Here is a 23,598-nt window from a genome sequence, read left to right as displayed (position 1 = left end):
AGTTTAAAGATTACCTCTGGAAAATGAAAACCTGTATTAAGGCAAATGAAATAAAAGCAGTTTCAAATGTTAGGGTGCCTGGTTGACTCAGTCAGGAGAGTGTGTCTCTTGATCTCAAGGTCCAATTTCAAGCCCCAAGCTGGGTGTACAGATTAGTTAAATTAATCAAACTTTTAAAAAAGTGACTTCAAATGTAAACCTGATAAAAAAAATTAATTGTAATAGACATTAAAACTATATATAAATTCATTTTCATAGGTAAGTGTCAAATTATCATTACATCTTTTTCTCACCATATGAATAAACAATCAAAATAAGACTCGACTACAGCAAAATAATCATAGTTCATGTTTCAAAAATATTTACTTCATCCTTGAATCACTAGATCTATTATCTGAAATATCAAAATAAAATGTTTTACTATTTTCTATTTTTAAAGTCTGTATTTACTTTAGAACTATGCACAAAAACTATTTCAAATACTACAAATAATATAATCAATTTAATGTTTAGCACTATCAGATTTTTAAGGCTTTAATTTAAAATTTGGACAATATAATAATTCTTTAGGATTAAAAAAAAGCCATTTTATTATACATTCAAAGGAAAAATTTCCAAACTCGTGTTATTAATTAATAAAGGACTTGTTAACTTAGGAAGTTATAACAAAGCCAACGATGATTAAATTTAAATGTTTTTTATTCACATGGATGGTAAATACTGTCCCCTAATAAAAAAGCAATGACACTGTCTTTCAATCTTATTAAAAAATTCATGTGTTTCTTTTCTGTATCATGTGTTGACATGATAAAGGATGCAGGTTGTAAAAATCAATTTAACAGACATTATTAAATAATTTCAAACATATGCAGAATCTTGGATAAATTGTTAAAATTATAGATGAACATTAAATGTGGGCACATGAATATTTCATGTCCGCCAATGGGTTTAACAGAAAATGTGTTTGCTGATTTCTGGTAAGAACTTGCTTTCTGTGAATCTTTAAACGCCCAATTCCAAATCTTCCAGCTCCTGGATAAGGGCTTTCTCTTTCTGAATTTTCTCCAACTAGAAAAGTTCAAAACAACAAAGTTATTAAATAGGAAATGAAATAAAATAATTACTGGATATACAGCCAAAACAGCAAAGGAGAAAAAGTTTATAAAAAGTATTTCTGATACTTTAACAGATCTACTGGAAAATACAGATTTAAAAATACAGGGAAACAAGCTCTAATTTTTTCCTGGTATGAATCAAGGGGGCAAAGGACAGATGCTGTCTTATTGCAACATTGAGGGTCCAAGAAATTTTCCATTCTACACTTGGGCTTCCCTCAGAAGGAGAGAAAAGAGCAAACAGGGCAGTATAACCCGAGATACAGAAAGGAAGAGAATCCTATGTTTATCTATTTTAATAATTTGCCTTTATTTTTAATAGCAATGGCCTTAGTATACCTCTTGGGAATAGTGATTCTCTCATTCACCATGATCTACATCCTATCTTCCCCTATCCTCTTTTAAATGTGAAAACATTTTACCAAATATATGGCATATGTTTTCAAATTAAGTTTTTCAATTATAAGCTCTCCCACTTGATTAAATAATTGTTTTATAATAAAAAGAAGAGTGGTAGTAATTATAAGCATAAATGAAACATGTAAAAATGACCTGATTTTTTTCTAGCTGTTTCCCAGCTGCTGCTTGTTCTTTCAGTTGTTCGATTGCTTTCAGTTTCTGTGAATATCAAATATATTACAAGTCAAGAGGAAGGAAGAACAAGTAATTTCAGAATGCAAATTTTCTTAGTAATAACGCAATCACATGGATTGGAAAAATGAGTAAGAAAAAACAATTACCTTACCTTTGGATCAAGGATAGTCTGTTAAAATGCTAAGGCAAAATTTTTTGTTTTTTTAACTTATATGTAAAATTGAATATGTTAAGAACATGGGATTTGGCAAAAAAATTTTCAAGCTCTCAAGTAATTATTATATTATATATGTACATCTATAAGTATGTAAATATATCACCAACTTTACTACTTCTTCCAGCACTTCACTATACCCAGACAATGTGTTTGGCTTTAAGAGGTATTTTGTAGGGGCACCTGGGTGGCTCAGTGGGTTGAGCCGCTGCCTTCGGCTCAGGTCATGATCTTGCGTCCCGGGATCGAGTCCCGCATCGGGCTCTCTGCTCGGCAGGGAGCCTGCTTCCTCCTCTCTCTCTCTGCTTGCCTCTCTGCCTACTTGTGATCTCTGCCTGTCAAATAAATAAATAAAATCTTAAAAAAAAAAAAAAAAAAGAGGTATTTTGTAATGCAGCCTGGGAAGGCTCTAGAAACCTGGTTTTACCCCAGGGCCATCATCACAAACTGGCTGCAATAAGACAAATTAATAAACTTCTTTTTGTCTCTGTTTCTTCATCTTCAAAACTGGGATAAACATCTGTTCCTACCTATCTCACAAATGTCTGATGAAATACTAAGTATAAGTGTTCAGTGTATTTCTGTACAAATGTACATTTCTTATTACTCCAAGAATCAATAATAAAAACTAATAATAGCTATCAGACATTTGTGACTAGAACTAAAATCAGTTCCCAAATTATAGAATTTCATAGAGAGAAAGCAATAATCAGAACTGCTACAAACTTCTTAGATGCCTCTCTTTATATATTTCTCATGGATTTCTTTCAATAAATACATCTGATTTTTACTTAAGTGTCTCACCTTCTTTAGGTTCTTGATTTTTTTGTCTATTTCAGGGTCTCCAGAGGTTGACTGTGAGACAGTATTTCGTGGTGTGCTCTGTGGGGCAGGAGTAGGTGCCAAATCTGGACTCTTCTCATTTCTTGCTTCCTGCAGGAAACATTTTCAAAAATTCAATTTTCTAAAATGAAACATTAAAGTACTTCAACCAACACAGTCTTGGTATATAAAATGCAGAAACCAAAATGTGATTTTTATCTTTTATACTACATTTTATATAAATGATCTAAATTGAAAGTCTCATGAAGTAGCCACATTGTCCCATAACAGAAATATACAATACAGCTTTAAAGAAAAAAAAAAAGAAAGAAAAACACAGATAAGGAGACACCCAAAAGGATTTTTTTTTTTTTTAAAGATTTATTTATTTGACAGAGAGAAATCACAAGTAGACAGAGAGGCAGCCAGAGAGAGACAGAGAGGGAAGCAAGCTCCCTGCTGAGCAGAGAGCTCGATGCGGGACCCGATCCCAGGACCCTGAGATCATGACCCGAGCCGAAGGCAGGGGCTTAATCCACTGAGCCACCCAGGCGCCCCCACCCAAAAGGATTTTACCATGCAATCGTCATAGGGAACACTTTGTTAGGTCTAAAATTTGGAGTTGAAGTAGAATAACAAAATACTAATAAATGATAAATTAATAAATAATAAAAATAATAAAATAATAAAAATAAAAAATAAAATAATAAAATAGAAAATAATCCTATATATGAAAAGAAATGAAATGATTTTAGCAGAAAAACACAGGAGGTTTCTGTATCAGCCTACAAGCATTCCAAACTTTTGGGTATTTTAGGATATGCCACTATATGAATGGTTTAGAAATATGAGAGGGCCCTTCTAATTTAAAGTGTTTGAAGTTTTACTTTGATGATGTCCTCCAAAAACTCTAGTAAGTATGTATGATCAAGTACATGTAATGGATAATGTTACTAGATAAGCCCTGCAGAGATTTATTTATAATCAGATCAGTTCAGCTGATCTGAACAAATTTAAATTTGTGACAAATTCCTAAGGAAAACTCAAAGGGATATTGCTCTCCATGTAATCAGACCTCTGATTCTGAACCACTTCTCTTTCCCCTCAGGTGCCATATACTTGTTTTCTGGCCTTCGTGTGTGCTAGAACAACTTCAGGTTGCCTGGCTGACCCTACTTATTGTTTAGGCCTTTTGAAAAATTCTCTCCCAACCCAGAAGACTGGATTAGTTGCACAACACGTGCTATGTATTCCTACTGTAACAGTATATTACACTATCTCCCATTAGATTATACCAGAGCTTTCTTTGTTCACTGTTCTGTTTGTGCCCCCAGCACAAGACCTGCTTTATGGCACATGCTAAATAAATGAAGTAGTCAAAGAACTACTCTGCTTTTGTAATTATGACAAGACATACATTTTTACAAGGGGGGGGTAAAAGGTTACTTAAGGCTTTATTAGCCCCAAGACAGAACTTCTATTTCTTCCTTATAGAGTTCCCAGTAGAATACATAAAGCCCCAAGGCCACAACTCTTACTCAGAGTTCTGGGTAAAATGCTCTGAATACCAAAGCATCCTAGGGGGACATGAAACATGGTATCACTCGTATCTAGAAATATTTGCCTGAGAGTTTTTGGAGAGCATAGAACTGGAGTCACTTTTTCTTTTTAAAGCATGTTAGTTGTACTTTTTGTATATTCCAGTTTAACAAATATTAACTTCTAACCTTCCATGTGAAAATGCATTACTGAGCAAGCACTTTAATAAATAGAAAGAAACTGTTTAGATTCTTCTCCTAAGAAGCCTATTTATTCTAATAATATGTAGTTTGGTACTTTCATAATAGAAAACTAAAGAAGAGTGAGTAAAAGGAGAAGAGAGGTACTGCGCCTATCAAAATTCACTTCTGGGGCACCTGGATGGCTCAGATGGTTAAGCACCTGCCTTCGGCTCAGGTCATGATTCCGGGGTCCTGGGATTGAGTCCTGCATCAGACTCTCTGCTCAGTGAGAGCCTGCTTCTCCCTCTGTTTCTCTCTCTGTACCTCATGAATAAATAAATAAAATCTTGAAAAAAAAATCATTTCTGATATCAAGTAAGTATTTTTAAAATTTAGTTTGCAAAGAGCTGAGAAAAATTTTCTTCTAGGAAAGAAGACTAATGTCAATACATGTGAAAAACTACTAAGCGAAATATGAAATTTAACTTTCTACCATATTTTTGAAAACCAAGAATAAGTTAAAATGTCTGCATTATTATACTTAAATTCTGGTCATTCTCTAAAAACAATATATATATATGGTAAGATTAAATTCTTAGGTTCAATTCCTTTTGGTAGAGTTCATAAGCTTATAAAGTCATCACTAGTTTATAAAAGCACTTGGTTAGATTATATGTCTCTAACTCCTTTATCTTTGATTACTTAACTCAAGAGTCAGGGCTGAGAAAGTAGCTATTGTCACGGACCATTTACCTTTGTTCTATCACACGACGTTAACTAACCCCAACCATCCATTTCAATAGACATTTTCCCAAAGATGACATACAGATGGCCAACAGAAACATGAAAAGATTCTCAACATCACTCATCATCAGGGAAACACAAATCGAAACCACAATGAGATATCGCCTCACACCTGTCAGAATGGCTAAAATCAACAACACAAGAAAGAATAGGTGTTGGCGAGGATATGGAGAAGGGGGAATACTCGCGCTGATGGTGGGAATGCAAACTAGTGCAGCCACTCTGGAAAACAGTATGGAGTTTCCTCCAAAAGTTAAAAATAGAGCTACCCTAAGATACAGCAAACACACTACTAGGTATTTACCCAAAGAATACAAAAATACTAATTCAACGGGATACATACACCCCGATGCTTATAGCAGCATTACCTACAAGAGCCAATTATGCAAATAGCCCACCCAAGTGTCCGTCAACTGATGAATGGATAAAGATGATGTGGTATATATATATACAATGGACTTATGAGCCATAAAAAAGAATGAATCTTGCCATTTGCAATGACACAGATGGAGCTAGAGAGTATCACACTAAGTGAGGTAAGTCAGAGTCAAACACCATATAATTTCACTCAGATGTGGAATTTAAGAAACCAAACAAACAAGCAAAGGGAAAAGAGACAGAGAAAGTGGCAAACCAAGAAACAGACTCTGAACTATAGAGAACAAACTGCTGGTTACCAGAGGGGAGGTGGGGTAGATGGGTTAAATAGGTGATGGGGGTTAAGGAGGGCACTTGTTGTGATGAGCACTGGGTGATATATGGAAGTGCTGAATCACTGTATTGTACACCTGAAACATTATACTGTGTGTTAACTAATGGGAACTTAAATAAAAATTTAAAGAAAATCTTTTAAAATAATCTTTTCTTTCTTTTTTCTTATTTATTTATTTATTTGACAGGCAGAGATCACAAGTAGGCAGAGAGAGGAGGACGCAGGCTCCCTGCTGAGCAGAGAGCCTGATGTGAGGCTCGATCCCAGGACCCTGGGATCATGACCTGAGGTGAAGGCAGAGGCTTAACCCACTGAGCCAACAAGGTGCCCCCATAAATAAATAATCTTATAATAAAGAGGAAGAAACACCATTTACAAAAATAAGATTCTTAAGTTGAGTGGGCTTCAGAAAGCCCTTCCATCTCAACGAGAAGGAATCCTATACTGACACTATGGGCAGATTGGAGGTTCCTCAGAAAACTAAAAACAGAGCTACTATATGACTCTGTAATCCCATTTCTGGAGATATACCAAAGGAAACAAAATCATTATCTCAAAGAGATACCTATATTGTGTTCATTGCAGCATTATTCACAATAGCCAAGGTGGAAATAACCTAAAGTGTCCATCGATGGATGAATGATAAAGAAAATGTGGAATATACATATAAAATGGACTATTATTCAGGGGCACCTGGGTAGCTCAGTTGGTTAAGCGTCTGCCTTCAGTTCAGGTTACAATCCTGGGGTCCTGGGATTGAGCCTCACTTCGGGCTCCTTGCTCAGTGGGGAGTCTGCTTCTCTCTCTCCCTCTGCCGCTCCCCCTGCTTGTGTTCTCTTAAGTGCATACTCCCAATCTCTCTCAAATAAACAAATAAATATTTGAAGGAAAAAAAAAGGAAATCCTCCCATTTGCAATAATATGAATGAACATGGTGGGATTATGCTAAGTGAAATAAACCAGACTGTGAAAGAAAATACTGCATGGTATCACTTATATGTGGAATCTATTAAAAATAAAGTAAAACTCTTAGAAACAAAGAGTAGAATGGTGGTTGCCAGAAGCTATGGAGTGGGGGGAATGGGGACAGACTGGTAAAAGGATACAAACTTCCAATTACAAGATGAATAAAGTCTGAGGATCTAATATATAATGTGACCACAGCTGATAATACTGTATTGTATAACTGAAGTTTGCTAAAGAGTAGAATTTCAGTGTCCTCACCTCTCAAAAAGCAAATATGTAAAGTGATGGATGTGTTAATAAACTCAACTGTGGGCATCTTTTCACAATGTTTGCCTATAACAGCTTATCACATTGTACACTTAAAAATTTTTGTGAGTTATGCCTGAAAATATTAGCTAGGAAAAAAAAAAAGAACTCTAATCTACCAGCACTTAAAAGGATACTACTAACTTGTAATATTCAGGGCCAGTAAGGGATTTCTACTCACACTGATGAAAGGACAATTCCTGCTTTTATACAAGTCAAATACATGGAGTAGATCATTATGCTTAGAATGACCTAAACCTGACCTATTTAAAGATTATCTCTGGAGATGAAATATATCAAGTACAAAAGAGCACACTGATTTTTTTTTTAAGCTCGGATTTTAGCAGACTGGTTGCATAATACAATTCTATGACTTAAAATAGGAACTGCCTACCAAAACATAAGCAACCTAGATATGTCAAAATTCCAGCATTACCAGCAAGACTGCATTATCTGAATCTTAAAAATATGATCATGATGACTTCACTAACCAGATACTCCTAGCTTGGCTGACTGCAATATCACCGTAAGCCATACACAATCGTCATTTATCAATTATTACACTGGTGTAATTTAACTATAAAGTCACTTAGAAAAGGGGTGCCTGGGTGGCTCAGTCATTAAGCATCTGCCTTCAGCTCAGGTCATGATCCCAGGGTTTTGGGATCGAGCCCCGCATCGGGCTCCCTGCTCGTAGGGAGCCTGCTTCTCCCACTCCCCCTCCTCCGCTTGTGTTCCCTTTCTCACTGTGTCTCTGTCAAATAAATAAAAATCTTAAAAAATAAAATAAAATAAAACCACATAAAAATTATTTTAGAACAATTCCATTGTTTTGGGTACTTCTGTTGTTTAGACTCCCAGTTGAACAATTTCCTACAGTAATATAATACTGAGTAACAAAATGGCTTTATGGTCATATAATTTCTGATCTCTCTTAACAAACATGCTTTCAGAGAGCAAACCATACCACTTCACACTCCAACAGAAGGGTCTATAACAAGTAACATACCACATAATCCCATTAAGGTTTCGGGTTTTAAGATCCAGTTCCCTCACTGCCTCATTATATAAACAGAACTACCCAGAAAATCATAGGCAAATACAAAAGAAAGACATTCTCACTATTTAAGTCTAACTTCAATTACATTTTACAACACAGTAGTCAAATCTTAGGGTGCCTGGGTGGTTCAGATGGCTAAGTGGCCAGCTTCTGAACTGGGCTCTGATCATGATCTCAGGGTCCTGGGATCAAGCTCCGTGTTGTCCAGCTCCATGCTCAGCAGGGGAGTCTGCTTGAGGATTCTCTCTCTCCCTTCTCCTTGGCCCTTGCCCCTGTTCATGTGCATGTACACACACTTGCTTTCAAATAAATAAATCTTAAAAGAAAAAAACACACACACACACCAAAAAAACCCACAATAGTCAAGTCTTTAGGACTACAATCTTTAAACTTTGAGGCTTAAATTAAGCTAATTTAACTGGTTTTATTTTGTTTCAAAAAGATTAGTGCCCCAAATACCTGTTTCGCAGCTTTCTTAGCCTCATGCTTCCTTTGATTTTTAAGGGCTGTTTTTGATAATGGCTTATCACTTCCTGCTTGTGGCTTCATATTCTGAGGTGGTTCCTCCTCATGCTGTGGAAAATGTAAAAGAAACAACTGTGAAATGGAATCCATGTTTTTAAAAACATGTATCAGAAATTATACAATTTTGTTACTGTGGGATAAATGTATTTTATTAAATTTATTTTAAGATCACTGGCAAAGGATATTTTAAAACTCAGTAGTAGGCACATTCCAACTATCAGGAGGGATTTAATGAGGATCTTATTATTAGTGGATATATGATGTCTTTCAGTTACACAGTGCTGGCAAAACACAGTATAGTTTTGTTAAAACAATGGAACTTTTCTTAGTACTACTACTGACACATGCTTCATAGGAAATCAGATACTAACAACAGCTTCTTCCAGGCTCTTTTTGGACCTGACTACTGCCAACTGAAACCCAGTTACCTCATTTGCTTTCTTTTTTTTTTTTTTTTAAAGATTTTATTTATTTATTTGACAGAGAGAAATCACAAGTAGATGGAGAGGCAGGCAGAGAGAGAGAGAGAGGGAAGCAGGCTCCCTGCTGAGCAGAGAGCCCGATGCGGAACTCGATCCCAGGACCCTGAGATCATGACCCGAGCCGAAGGCAGCGGCTTAACCCACTGAGCCACCCAGGAGCCCCTCATTTGCTTTCTTTACACAAAGAATTACTTGCTAGGTCTTTACATGCAAAATCAGAGATTAGAAGATTAAAAATAAAAGCAAATTAAAAACTAAAACAGATCAGAAGGAAAAAACATCCAAACAAACAGCAAGTGGTAACTGTATATTTGGAAATCCAGGATTAACATAATGAAGAAGTTCACAAAAAACTAAATAACTGGTCAGACTATAATAATAAAAAGAGAAAATCATTTGCATCAGGAGATATTTATATAACCATCCATCAACTATATTCCACAACAGAAAGGATCACTTAAGGATAGGATCAAGGAGAAGCTAGCATAGAACATGGTGACTATGGTTAACAACACTGTATCATATAACTGAAATTGCTGAAATTTGCTAAGAACTCAAATGTTCTCACCACAATAAATAAATTATAATGAGGTGGTAGATTCATTAATTAACTAGATTAATTAACTATATCTCACAATATATACATATATCAAATCACCATGATGTATACTTAAATATCTTATCATTCTACATGTCAGTTATATTTCAATAAAAAATATATATACACAGGTTTAAGTCATCTCCACAGTTGCTGGAGGCCACATGAAGCATGCGTGGTTGCACCACAGCTTCTTATCAGGCTCATGTTTACTTATTGATTTCCCTCCAAACTGCTGTTATCTCAGTGTTAACTGTCTCTTACACTCTATCATACTCAGCACATCTAAAGAATCAGTTCTCTATGAAGTTTCCTAAGTACTAGATATCAGACCCCTGTGGTACTTGTAAGTGCTCTAAGGAGATGGGCAGGACTCAAACACTGAAGGTACAGGAGGAAGAAATAAGAAACCATACTGTGACTTTATCTTAGCTGCATCAACTATTTCAGGTCATCAAAGTTCTCGGTGTGTACATGCTCTACCTGAAGTAACTGAGTATTTGTAGAACAGACAATTTGATGGCAAGTCTCTTTCACTTCTTTGTTATCCACACTGCATACAATATTAGTTAAGACATAGCAGTATTTGCTGAACATGTGTTTTATACATCAAAATTCTTTCCACAGTGGGCTCTCCTACAGTACCTTGCTTTGGGTGAGAAGCTTCTAGTCATGAGAACGTCAAAAAAAAAATGACAAAGCAATTAAAAATGATGTAAGGAAGGATGAGTAATAAGGCTCTTCTATACCATGAACACTATGTAGTCACTGACAGACTTTCATTTCAGACACACAAAAAATCCACATGGCTACTACGGATCATGAGCTTTTCTGGCCATAGTACTGTGCCCACCACAATTTCATCTCTGTTAATAAAATTTGTTTTTTCATTTATGTCAATTATTACCAGACTGTTTTAATGAGTACACTATAAAAGTGAAGGTTTTTTGGAAAGCCAAGAAATACTTAAGTAGAATTCATTTGTGAATTTTTATTTATAAAAAAAGCTAGGAAGTTTTTTCTTGAGAGAAAATCCCATCTCTTTTTTGTCCCTTTTGCTATCTAACCCTCCTCCCTTGTGAAGTTATTTACAAGAATGTCTTTGTTTCTATTAATTTCTTGACTATTTTTTTTGCCACTTAGCTCATTTCTAGAATTTGATACAAACAAAACTTTCTCACTGGACATATAATTCCTTCAACTAAAATGATTTGATAGGATCACATAATCATCATGTCACATACAAAAACAAAAATTTAGTGGAAATCTTAAATGTTACAACAATGCTGGTTTTTTAGAAGTTCTTACCAAGTTTTATCACTATTTTCAAAGTTTATCTTTCTCTTCCTCTCCCTATCAAAACAAATTAGTTTTATGAATCAGAGAATAAAAATACATATTGACTTAAAATTTATTACTCTTGTGCAACCTTACAGATATTTAGAAGCCAGGATATGTTGAGGCTGTTTCTGTTTTTATCTTAGGCAAGGAACATTTTAATATAGAGAATAAGACAAATCCAAAGACTACTATAGCTCTCTTTTTTTATTCTAAATGCCAAGTATCATAAATGGGGCTTAATTTGTTCATGTATTTTTATGTTTTTAGTAAATAATACAAAAGGATGTTTAAACAGGACACTTCAATGAAGTCAAGAAGTTACAGACTACTGCTAGGTTTTGTGGAGGATGGCTATTCTTTTGTTTTTGAGAGGGTTAAGAGTGGCATGAGGGAGGCATAGGAATATTTATCCTCTGAAAAAGTATCTACTTCCCTGACTGCCTAATAGTTAAGTGACTATATAGCCCTGTTTACTTGGTTCCAACTTACACTGATTGTATGGTCACCACTATAATACTAATAATATTATTGTTCATTCTTGCAGAACAGCTTCATTCCTTAACCTCATCCCAGAGACTCAGGTCATTAGTAAATGCTTCTCTGAGCTCTGAGATGCTAACATTTTAAAGCATATCAGAATCTGACCAATGCTCTGGTCCTAAATTTATGATATAGATGGGAACCAACAGCCTAAGGAAAACAAATACGTTTTGTCTGACCAACAGTGTTTTAAAAATTGAGAAATTTTATGTAAGCATCCAGACTTGTTCTGTCTTGAAAAATCAGACATTTTGGCAAATTGTGCCCAAATCTCCTATGGAAACAATCAGCTGCTGCTGTGTAGTTGCGGTGGCCTTTAAAAAGGGCATGGTCTCTCCCCTGCATTCTCCCCCAGTCACCAAAGCCTTACATTACCAGCCTCGCCTGACAAGCATCTGAATTTGAGCCCATGATCTCAGTAAAGCCAGTATGTTATACTCCGTTCTCTTTCCCACATACGTAAAACGTGAACTGCTTTCAATTGCTACTTTGTCAACTTGACAATGCTAGCTGTTCATGATCTTCAGCAGTAGGTCCTCCATGATTTCTACTCTAGGGTTTATATTCTAATCAGGTACTAAGTAACGCAAGAAAATGCATGAGAAAAAGGTCTCCAGAACTCCACGCACTGAAAAATCTTTTCCCACCAAAGTAGTAAAACTTTGCTTACCAGTTTGGAATTGGTGATTGGCTTATTTCTTAAAGCTGGGGGTCTGTAAGCTGTTGCAGCTTTAGGTTCTTCACTGGGTACATCACTTGGAACTGCTTGGTAAGTTATTGCTTTTACTGGAAATATTCCATCTAAAAAGGGCTGCCAAGAAACCTGCCATAATTCTCCATTTGACGGGACATCATACTTGTGCAAGACAGAGCCAGTATAATGCCAAATCTTGTACCCATTATTAACACGTAACCTGGGAGCACACGTGGCTGTTAAGATATGCTCACCATCAGGGCACCAAGCAAAATAGGTAGAATCAGAGGCTACTGGTTTAGAAATAAGTTTGTAGTTTTTAACATCCCATACTTCCATTTGTCCCCTCAGATTTCCAAATCCAGCCAGTACTAGTATATGTCCATGTGGGCTATAGTAGGCAGCATTACGGGGACCAGTTCCAAAGTCAAACACAGGATCACATTTCAAGTTGAAAATTGTTGCTTTGGCAGGCATAAAACCATAAACAGCACAAAACTCAGTAGAACTAGAATTCCAAACAACATCATAAATGGGGCCATTTTTTGCTAGAAAAAAAATAAAAGACCCAAATTAGCAATAAATCATTACATGAATACAATATTTATTAGCCAAGTTATAACTGTATAATACTTATAAACATGTCAAACAGTAAAAAAAAATCCAAAAATTTCAAGATATGTTACAATTAAAGTATTATATGATATACTATGGCAATTAATGCTTTATCTTAATTTCTTTTAAATATTTTGGCAATGTAGGCTCATAGAAACATATATTATTAGTCCTACTAATAAGCTAGTTTTCATTAGAAGAGGTAATATAGGGACATAGTAATAAAAATACAAATTATATAAAATGATATGCCACAAAATAAGTCCCTCCACACAAAGGCAACCCTCTGTTATATTCTTTGTATATTCTTTCAAAATATTTTTGTTGAAATTAAGCATCTCTCTTGAACACACATATACACTCACACTGAAGTTCTTTGCTGTTTCATTTAGTACTCTATCTTGGAGATTTTTCCACATGAGCACATTAAGATCTGCCTCACTCTTCCAGTGGTAATATATTCCTGTATACTCTCAACTGTGAGTGTATACAAACACATCTGCAGGAGTGAACCTGGCTGCTCAAAGGTTATGTACATTTACTTGATAAAGCCAAAATGCCCCTCAGAGGAGCTGTACCACTTTACACTATCGAAAGCATTTTTTTTTTAAAGATTATTAACTTTTTTTTTGCAATCTTTAATCCCAGTGTGGGGTTTGAACTCTCAACCCAAGATCAAGAATCACATGCTTTTCTGACTGAGCCACCCAGGTGCCCCATGAGCAGTTCTTTTTTTTTTTTTTTGAGCAGTTCTTGAGTGTACATATTTTCCCCTCAGTCTCCCTCACACTGTGTAATTTTATACTTTTATCTTTGCCAAGCTACTAAGAGAAAAACCTTTCTATTTCTTTTATTATAAACTAAGTACCTTTTAATATATTTATACATAATTTCATTTGTTTCTGTGGACTGTTTTTTACTGTCCCATGCTTATTTTTCTCTCCAGTTATTGTTCTTTTACTGATTTACTTCATAGAGTAACAAAATTCAACTTTCTCACATTTATCTCTTGTCTGTCTAAAAATTTTTCCCCAATTTTTTTTTTTGTTTGTTTAATTTATGGGCTTTTCTTCCTCCTATGTAGAAATCTGTATTTTATATATTTGCTTTCCTTTATTCTTCTGCTATGTTTGAAAATCTTTTTTCACTTTCAAGATTAGAAGAGAAGGTTAGGGTGCCTGAGTGGCAGATCAATTAAACATCAGACTTGAGTTCAGATCATGATCTCAAGGTCCTGTGAATGAGCCCTGTCTTGGGTTCCCTGCTTAGCTGGGTGTTTGCTTGTCCTTCTCCCTCTGCCTCTCCACCTGCTCATGCTCATTCATTCTCTCTCTCAAATAAATTAAAGAAAAAAGATTAGAAAAAAAGAAAAAAAAATCAACTTTAGGACCAGTTTATCTAGTTAAAAAAAAAAAAAAAAAAGACAACAAACCCTGGCTTTTTAATTTTTAGGTTAATTTGGAGAGAAATGACATCTTCATAAACACTTGTATTTTTTTTAAAGATTTTATTTATTTATTTGACAGGGAGAGCAAGCACAAGCAGGGGGAGAGGGAGAGGGCAGGCTCCTGGCTGATGCTAGTGAGCCGCCCAGGTGCCCCTATGAAACTCTTCTTTTTTTTTTTTTTAAGATTTTATTTATTTATTTGACAGAGAGAAATCACAAGTAGATGGAGAGGCAGGCAGAGAGAGAGAGAGGGAAGCAGGCTCCCTGCTGAGCAGAGAGCCCGATGCGGGACTCGATCCCAGGACCCTGAGATCATGACCTGAGCCGAAGGCAGCGGCTTAACCCACTGAGCCACCCAGGCGCCCGAAACTCTTCTTAATAAAGGTCACATTTTGCCTCTTAGAAGTTTTGAAGTTGTCTTCCCATTAGTCCTATGTATTTCTTGCCTTTTGTTAGTTTCTATGAGATCTTTCCTTTCATTACGTTTTTCAAGTGGCTATTTATACTGTGACTTCATGTACATGCACAGATATGATTCTGTTTTCTCCTTTCAGAACTGTATATTTATTCTTTTGATCAGTTATACTGACTAGGTCTTCCACAATATTAAATTATAGTAGAATCCTTGATGACTTCAGAGGGAATACAAAGTTTTTCTTTTATAAGGAAGTTTTTTATAAGGATGTACCTTACTTTTACATGTTCAAAATGAAAAGTCAGGGGCGCCTGGGTGGCTCAGTGGATTGGGCCGCTGCCTTTGGCTCAGGTCATGATCTCAGTGTCCTGGGATTGAGCCCCACATCGGGCTCTCTGCTCAGCGGGAAGCCTGCTTCTCCTTCTCTCTCTGCCTAACTCTCTGCCTACTTGTGATCTCTCTCTGTCAAATAAATAAATAAAATCTTAAAAAAAAAAAAAAAAAAGCAAAGAAAAGTCAAGGAGTTGCCAGAATTTTAGAACTGTAATAATCTCAGTAATTTAGCTCATCAAAACAAAAGATGAAATGGTAACATTCCTTAGTTCTGAAGACAGTGCTAAACTCACTAGACCAACTTACTGTCATAATAAGCAAGTCCCTAGAGAGTACTACAATGAAATTACCTCACTCGACAAATTCCCCAGAACTAAATAAACTGGATTTTGTCAAAATAATCTATGTTTGGGGATGATTTTAGGTTTGTTAATTAAGAGAAATTTTACTTTAAAGGTTATTAAAATATTTGAGTTTTGTCATGTGATCAAGAATTTGCATTAGATCCTTTTTATGGCATAGTGCTCTATTGTTTTATCACAAGAAGACAAATGAATACTCACGCAATTGCACAACAGCACTTTCTCCATTCGCTGCAATGTAGTGCAGTGTTTGTTCCCCATAGTAGGACGCTCCTGTTTTGTCAACATCTGTACTAGCTATTACTAACACAGCAGTAGCTATAATAGTAAAAACTTTAGTTAGATTTAAAACACAAATTAACCTAATATTGATTAAAAAAAAATTCCAAAAAATGTAACAGAGCACATTTTCATTAAATAAGCATCGCTATTCTTTTTTTCTAAATATACAGGAATATGTCAATATTTCATAAATGAAATATAATTATCATACCTTTTTTATTCCATAGCATTGTAACCTTATCAGCTTTAAAGAAACTTTTATTAGCTAAAGCTGCATGAGGTCCATCAAAATTAGGGTACTGATACAATCTAACAAATGAAGGTGCACCCTTACTTCCTGGAACATAGACAGCCACCTGAAATACACACATATAAATCATTACTTAGTTTTTTCAGGCATATAAACTAAGATGGACATGTTTTTACAGTCACTAAGAACCAGGAAAAAGTTTAATCTAGTTTCATTCCACATGAACAAAAACAAAGAAATTACCTTATATGGTTGGGGTCCAGGCGATAACACAAAATCATTAATTTTTTGCAAATGCAATTTATTTGCAATTGTGTCTGAAAAAAAGCAAACAGTGCTAGATGGACGAGAGAAGCTAATAGGAACATGATCAATTCTGAATGCATTATAAAAGATTAACTTAACTACACATTGATACTATTCATTACAGTCTCATGTAGGTAAGGCGTACGGTGGAAAAAATGTGGAGTGGGAACAACACAGACCTAGATTTGAATTCCTACCCAGTCACTTACTAGCTGGGTGACCTTGGTGAGTAATGGGACTGCACATCTAACTCCCACTGATGATTTTAAGAAAACAGTGTTCTTTCTTTTATAATTGGTCCCACTAGGTAACCAAGTAGTAGATGGAGGAATTTCTCTTTATAAAAGTAATATAGCTTATAAGTGACAGGGGAGCTGGGGAGACTTTGAACATCAATTTGCAACCACTCATAAAATAATGGATCCAAGCACTGAACATTAATGTCAGCTAATCCTACAAAATTAAAGACCATAAGATGTTATGTGCTTCTTGATAAAAGAATTGAGCACCGCTTATGAGGTAGATCTGCCCTCATTACCCCAAAAAAGAAGAATCTGAAGCTGACCAGCTCTAGATCCAAGTAGCTATTTAGGGGACAGATGAACATGGTAAACTACAGGATAGGATACAGTAGCAAAATTCAACTATGAGAAAAATATATGACAAGTAACCTTGTTTCTTTACTAATAAATCTCAATGGGGGACAGAGGAGATGGGAGTGGGAATTAATAGCTTAAAAGAAACTTAAAGATATATATACCAATTTACAATGTGAGGAGCCTTATTTGGAGTCCACGTTTAAAAAAAAATTGTAACATTTGCAATTATTAGAATTTGGATACTGACCAGATATTTTATAATCTGTGATAATGGTATTGTGCCTAAGTCTTAAAAAATTAAAGAGCCCTAATCCTCAAAGATACATACTGAGATGCTTATAGGTAAAATGATGCTATGTCTAGGATTTACTTTAGCAGAGTAAGAGAGATAGATGTTAGGTAGAGAGATATATGGATGAGGCAGGACTGGCAATGCACTGAAAGTTATTGGGACTAGGTGTCGACTTTTATGTTTCAAATTCTACATAACAAAACATTTTAAAAATCCATATCACAGAACTTTGATAGCAACTAAACACAGAAAGAGTATGCAAGTGTTTTAATTTAATAGCAATTATTAGATAATAAAAGCTTATTATAAAAAAATCTTTGTTGTAGAATTTTAGTTGGCACTTAGACTTACAAAAGTTATCCAAATGAATTAATTTAACAATGATTATTAAAATATTAACAGTATTTAGGGGAACCCTATGATGCTATATAAGGCAATAAAACTATATACACTTAGAGTAAATAATAAACTTAGTTCATATATCCATACTAAAATTGTTGTTCTCAAAGAAGTGAACTTCGTTGTTAACATTTCGGGCGCAGACAGTTTCATCTTCTGACCAAGATGGACACCTATGTTGAAAAGAAAGAGTATGAACAAAATTTAGAGAGGTATAACCTCAGTGTTAACATGCTGAAGTTAGTGATATTGCTTACTATTTAAGGAAAATTACTGATAAATATGTCAAGTCAGATCCCAATAGCTTTAGTTATTAGCATTTGTACTAGAAAGACATCATTCTCTTTCATTCAAATACTAAACAAAAGAAAGATCAAGTTTTCCTCTGTTACTTTCCCACACACAAAATCCCTCAAGATCTAGATTTTGGTCGGACAAGTTATTTTCTATTTTAGTACCTGATAAAAAACATTATATAATACATTTAAAATATTTTGTAAATAATTAGTATTTTAAAGCATTTATTTACCAATTTTGCATTTTTTTCTGGATGAAAGACTTCAAACATGTACCAGTTTTCACATCATAAAGTTGTAGGTTGGGTATCCCAGCTGTGCCATCTTTAGAAGCTAAAATAAAAACATTTTTTTTTGCAGTAATTGTCTCCTAACGGTAGTAAAAAGAATTCTTTCAAAGAACAACTTTGAACAAGATTATAAAGATCAAGTGAAAGAGTTGCTTTGAATCAACTTTTTCTTTTAGCTTTAATTATGGATTTAATCATCCCTTCCTAAAGCCACAATTTGACAGCTGTTTGAGCAAGTTTAGCATTTGTGAAATGAGTTAATTACTATAGATTTTAAGAATACTTAATAGACTTGTATTAAGTTTGACATGGTTTGCAGTTAAATGGATTAAATTCTGTTATTATGAAATCTTTTTTTTTTTTTTTAAAGATTTTATTTATTTATTTGACAGAGAGAGATCACAAGTAGGGAGAGAGGCAGGCAGAGAGAGAAAGAGGAGAAAGCAGGCTCCCTGCCAAGCAGAGAGCCCGATGTGGGACTCGATCTCAGGACCCTGAGATCATGACCTGAGCCGAAGGCAGCGGCTTAACCCACTGAGCCACCCAGACGCCCCTGTTATTATGAAATCTTATGTCTGTAAGTCACACACATAAACACACAAAATTATATTAACTACTCATGATCCTCAATTTCCTTTTTATTTACTTGAAAATGAATACTCATTCAAGTCTATGCCTCTTGGAAGAACAAACCTAGAGGGTTTATAACCCAACAAGGGGTTAATATATTTAACTTAACATATGCCCACGTTATTAAAACATGTTTAAAAAGCCCCTACACCAGTTCTAAATTATTATTCATCTATGAAGCACATTCATATAAAATGTTCATATAACATATTATCTTTAAATGTGTTAAAAAATGGCACATTTCCTACTCTTTGTCACACCATATGCATTTCTTACCTATTGAATGACAATAATTATTTACTTATTTGTCTTTTAAAGATTTTATTTATTTATTTGAGAGATCACAGGTACGCGGGGCGGGGGGAGGCTCCCCGCTGAGCAGAGAGCCCGATGTAGGGCTTGATCCCAGGACCCTGAGACCATGACCCAAGACGAAGGCAGAGGATTAATACCACTGAGCCATCCAGGCACCCTTGACTGGCAATGATTTTTTTTTTTAAAAGATTTTATTTATTTATTTATTTGACAGAGATCACAAGTAGCAGAGAGGCAGACAGAGAGAGAGGAAGGGAAGCAGGCTCCCTGCTGAGCAGAGAGCCCAATGAGGGGCTTGATCCCAGGACCCTGGGATCATGACCTGAGCTGAAGGCAGAGGTTTTAACCCACTGAGCCACCCAGGCACCACCTGGCAATGATTATTTAAAATATTTTTCATTTAAGGGCCATTATTATCCTTAATTTTTGAGACCTTCTCCAACCAGTGGTATTCACTTGAGCTTTTTCTTTTTCTCTATCTCATGACGGATCTTTTCACTTACTTACTATACCTTCAAATTACTTAAAGTACATTATATTGCGGCCATACAAGATTCATTGTTCAGTGAAGACTCTCACAAACACTATTTACTGTCTAACGATTAATTACTGTCATATAAGGTTTTAAACTTTCTCTCTTTTATTCCCCCCACTGAACTGAACTGGTCCTGTCAATATTTTTACAATTGGAAAATACTTACTGGTGTAAGGTTGCCACGTTGCCAGGACAGTGTTTTTTGGTGAGAACTCAAGGCAAACTGCCTTTGGGAGGTCGAAGGAGTGCAGGAGTCCCTTGTTAGTGACATTGATAACATTTATTCTGGTTTCAAAAGAAAGTACTTCAGCAATGAAATACTGTTTTAAAATAGCCAGCAAGATCCAAAACATTCATGCCTCTTTTCAAATACAAATTGCTATAAAGTGGTCATTTTCATAAAAATCAATTTTCAGTTAATTCTAGAAAATATCTAAAGAACACCTTAAAAACAACAACAAAAACCAAGTGTATATTTTACCAAATTGTCCCTATATAAGGTTGGTATTGGGAAACACAGACTTAGCAGAAGGATATAACAGATGATTCCATTTTTAGCTGAAAAGAAAATGGGCCTTTAAGTGGACACAGAGATACAGATAAGCTGACGTGTATCGAACCAAGGGAAAACAGAAGTGCTAAACTGAGAGTATATTTTTTAATTTGACTAAATGGAAGTTGTAGCGGCTGTGAAATCATCAAGGTGACTTTTGATGTCTATTAAAATCTCAGAAGTAATCTCCAAAAAATAAGACTAAGAATTATGGTGATATGATAATGATAAAAATTATAATAATTATATAATAAAAGCCGTTCCACTTTTTGGATGCTTTCTATGAACCATGTTCTGGTCTAACCACTTTATATACATTTTCTCATTTAATCCTCACAAGAGACTTAAAAAATAGGTATCATTGTCTCTATTTTACAAATGGTAAAAGCGAGGTTTAGAAAAATAAATGATTTGATGATTTGTCCAAGATCATACTATTGATAAATGCCAAAGTCGAGTTTTAAAACCAGTTTGGCTCGACTTATCTTATGTATTCTTATAGGTAAAAAAAAAAAAAGATACTCCATCTTACTTTAGAAAATTGCTTAAAGTTACTTTGTTCTACTCGAGTTTGAGCCACTGGTTTAGGATAAGTGAAGTTTTTAAGAATGAATAATTACTGCATATTGTTTAAACACACACACACACATAAATACACAGGATTTTTTACAAGTTACTATAAATTACATATTTTAGAATTACATGAAACTTTTTGTTTTTTTGTTGTTGTTGATAGCCTTTAATAGTTATTCCTAGTTTAACAGAGTATTTATTTACACTAAAAACCCCACATATTTAAGGAAAAATCAGTTATAGTTTCTGATTAATTAACTATGACCTCAGCAAAGACCACAATCAATACACTACATCTATTTCAGAAACATTATATGTTGTTGTGGTTGCAGAAATTGAAGGAAATAAATGCTAGAACCAGGGATAGAAAGTATCTATTAAAAAGATGGACACAACAAATGGGCACATTATTAAAAGGTCTGAGAGCTGAATACAACAGAAAGCCAATTGGGGATATGAAATACATAAAATAAAGAACTGTGAAGGTGAAAACAGACTTACTCAAACAACCCTAAGCTAGTAGAGTAAGGGATACCTCAAAAAGATAATAGACAATGAAAGGAAGTATATTATGTCTCATCAGTAAATTTCTATTAGCTTATTACAGTATAAACTAAAATATAGATTTTAATTTTTTTTCAAAATTACCCTTAAAATATACATCTTAAAAAATAAGGGATGCCTGGTGGCTCAGTCGGTTAAACATCTGCCTTCAGCTCAGGTCATGATCCCAGGGTCCTGGAATCGAGTCCGGCATCTGGCTCCCTGCTCAGCCAGGAGTCTGATTCTCCCTCCACGTGCTGCTCTCCCTGCTTGTGCTCTCTCTCTCTCTGACAAATAAATAAGAAAATCTTAAAAATGAAACAAAATAAAATAAAACTCAAATACTGACAAAAGGTCACACCAAAAATAAGAAAATTTGAGAGTACATTCTTTGAGACTGAGATTAAGACTCTATTAACATTGTGGATAAGACCCAATATGATCATATTCTTTTTTTTTTTTAACGATTGTATTCATTCATTTGAGAGAGACAAAGAATGAGTTGGGGTGTGGGGGGAGGAGCAGAGGGAGAGGACCAAGCAGACTCTGTTTAACATGCAGACCCCAACATGGGGCTCAATTCCAGAACTCTGAGATCATGACCTGAGCCAAAATCAAGAGGAAAACACTCAACTGACTGACCCACCCAGGCACCCCCAATATTATTATATTCTTACTAATTTATGAGTAGTAGTTTACTGGTTGGCTTCAATAACTTAAAAAAATAAGGTGATCAACATTTTTAATTACAAAAACTAATTCTGCCAGCTACTCATAGTCATCCAAAGTGAATCATCTAATTCAACACAATCTTTTTAGCATTAATTTTAAAAAATCAGGTGTTTAATCCAATCTGACTTTAGAATCCATCATCACTGTGTAACAAACAACATTTAAAATGGACTTTTCATATTAATGAATACATTTTCTACCTTGTAAAAAACCTAAGGTATTACATCTGGTTAAAAACAACAACAAGAATAACTTTAAATCAAGCAACAAATACTTAGGCATTTTCCTGGTTCTTTGAACTGAAATGCTATAGTGACTATGGAAAAATTGTGTGTGATTTTCTTAGTGAAATTATGAGTATTTAATCAGAATACTTTTTTTTTGCAAAACCGATTTTGTAATCTGATTATTTTATGAAACAGAAACTACACTAATGTACTTTTGAATAATTTATAAAATTCTTAAATGACATACTTTTATATATAATAAAACTCAAAGAAATAACTGTTGTTACTAATTTAAAAGCAAAGATATAAGTATCTAAGTCTAAGGTAAACAAACAAGTTATTCTCTAAGTGTTAGTTCAGAACTGAAGAAACCCTTACCAATAACATAGAGCACTATTTAAAACAACTCGGCTTCTCCAGCATTAAATTAATTGCCTCTTTTAATATATTACTTTTTAATCCTAAGAAACTATGGTAAGTCAAGTGATAGCATATAAATAGAAGTTAATAACTTTAGAGTTCTAGGGGAGCTACACTGCAGATAATATCTAACTACATCATGACATTAAAAGAAGGAATTTAGTAATGACATCAAAACACTGTTATTCAAATAATGCCACTTATGTTTTATACTGATAAAAATATATAAAGGAACACTAACTTTTCTCCGTTGCCCCAGGCAAACAAGGTACCATCCTTACTAAAAGTATAGACTTTGCAATTTTTCCCAGATTCCCTGAAAATGACAAGAAAAAAAGTTTAATAAGAATTATTATTTTTCAAAAAAATGATTAAAAATTTACAATCTTACTACTAATTTAATGATAATGAACTTACATAAATTTAAGAAGTAATTCCAAAATGCCTTAGTCTACCAAATGCCTTATCTCTTAAAATGCAGTGCCAACAACCACTGTAAAGTAAGGTGGAAACTGATGTTACATCAACAGATCAATCTTAAGAAGAAAAGAAAGTCCTTTTGGGTGAATAACTAGTTTGTGTGAAAACTCAAAAATGTAAGTGAACATAGAAGTCACCAGCTGTCAGCCCTAATCTTGAGAGGGCTGAAGGATTTCAAAATGGAGACTGTAAAGAATGCCCAGATCGCAG

General features: G+C 34.7%; 1 protein-coding gene across 4 annotated transcripts in view; it reads right to left on the bottom strand.

Annotated features, from left to right (window-relative positions):
- Nucleotides 1-681: 681 nt before the first annotated feature.
- EIF2A (eukaryotic translation initiation factor 2A) overlaps nt 682-23,598 on the bottom strand; it is a 35,636-nt gene continuing 12,719 nt past the window's right edge. The window contains exons 3-14 of one of the 4 annotated variants that reach the window (XM_082682398.1): nt 23,150-23,224; nt 20,027-20,145; nt 18,324-18,423; nt 17,885-17,967; nt 16,442-16,515; nt 16,160-16,304; nt 15,868-15,984; nt 12,471-13,042; nt 8,774-8,887; nt 2,728-2,856; nt 1,668-1,733; nt 682-1,068 (exon numbers count right to left, since the gene is read on the bottom strand). In XM_082682398.1, the coding sequence (XP_082538524.1) occupies nt 1,003-1,068; nt 1,668-1,733; nt 2,728-2,856; nt 8,774-8,887; nt 12,471-13,042; nt 15,868-15,984; nt 16,160-16,304; nt 16,442-16,515; nt 17,885-17,967; nt 18,324-18,423; nt 20,027-20,145; nt 23,150-23,224 (1,660 nt within the window). In that variant the 3' untranslated portion in view covers nt 682-1,002. The remainder of the gene's footprint in view (nt 1,069-1,667; nt 1,734-2,727; nt 2,857-8,773; nt 8,888-12,470; nt 13,043-15,867; nt 15,985-16,159; nt 16,305-16,441; nt 16,516-17,884; nt 17,968-18,323; nt 18,424-20,026; nt 20,146-23,149; nt 23,225-23,598) is intronic. The other 3 variants (XM_082682400.1, XM_082682399.1, XM_082682401.1) reach the window with 3 other exon arrangements.

This window comes from Mustela nivalis (assembly GCF_964662115.1).
Source record: "Mustela nivalis genome assembly, chromosome: 1".
Lineage (NCBI taxonomy): Eukaryota > Metazoa > Chordata > Mammalia > Carnivora > Mustelidae > Mustela > Mustela nivalis.
The sequence above is the reverse complement of the archived record's forward strand: the minus strand, read 5'-3'. Positions and strand labels throughout refer to the sequence as shown.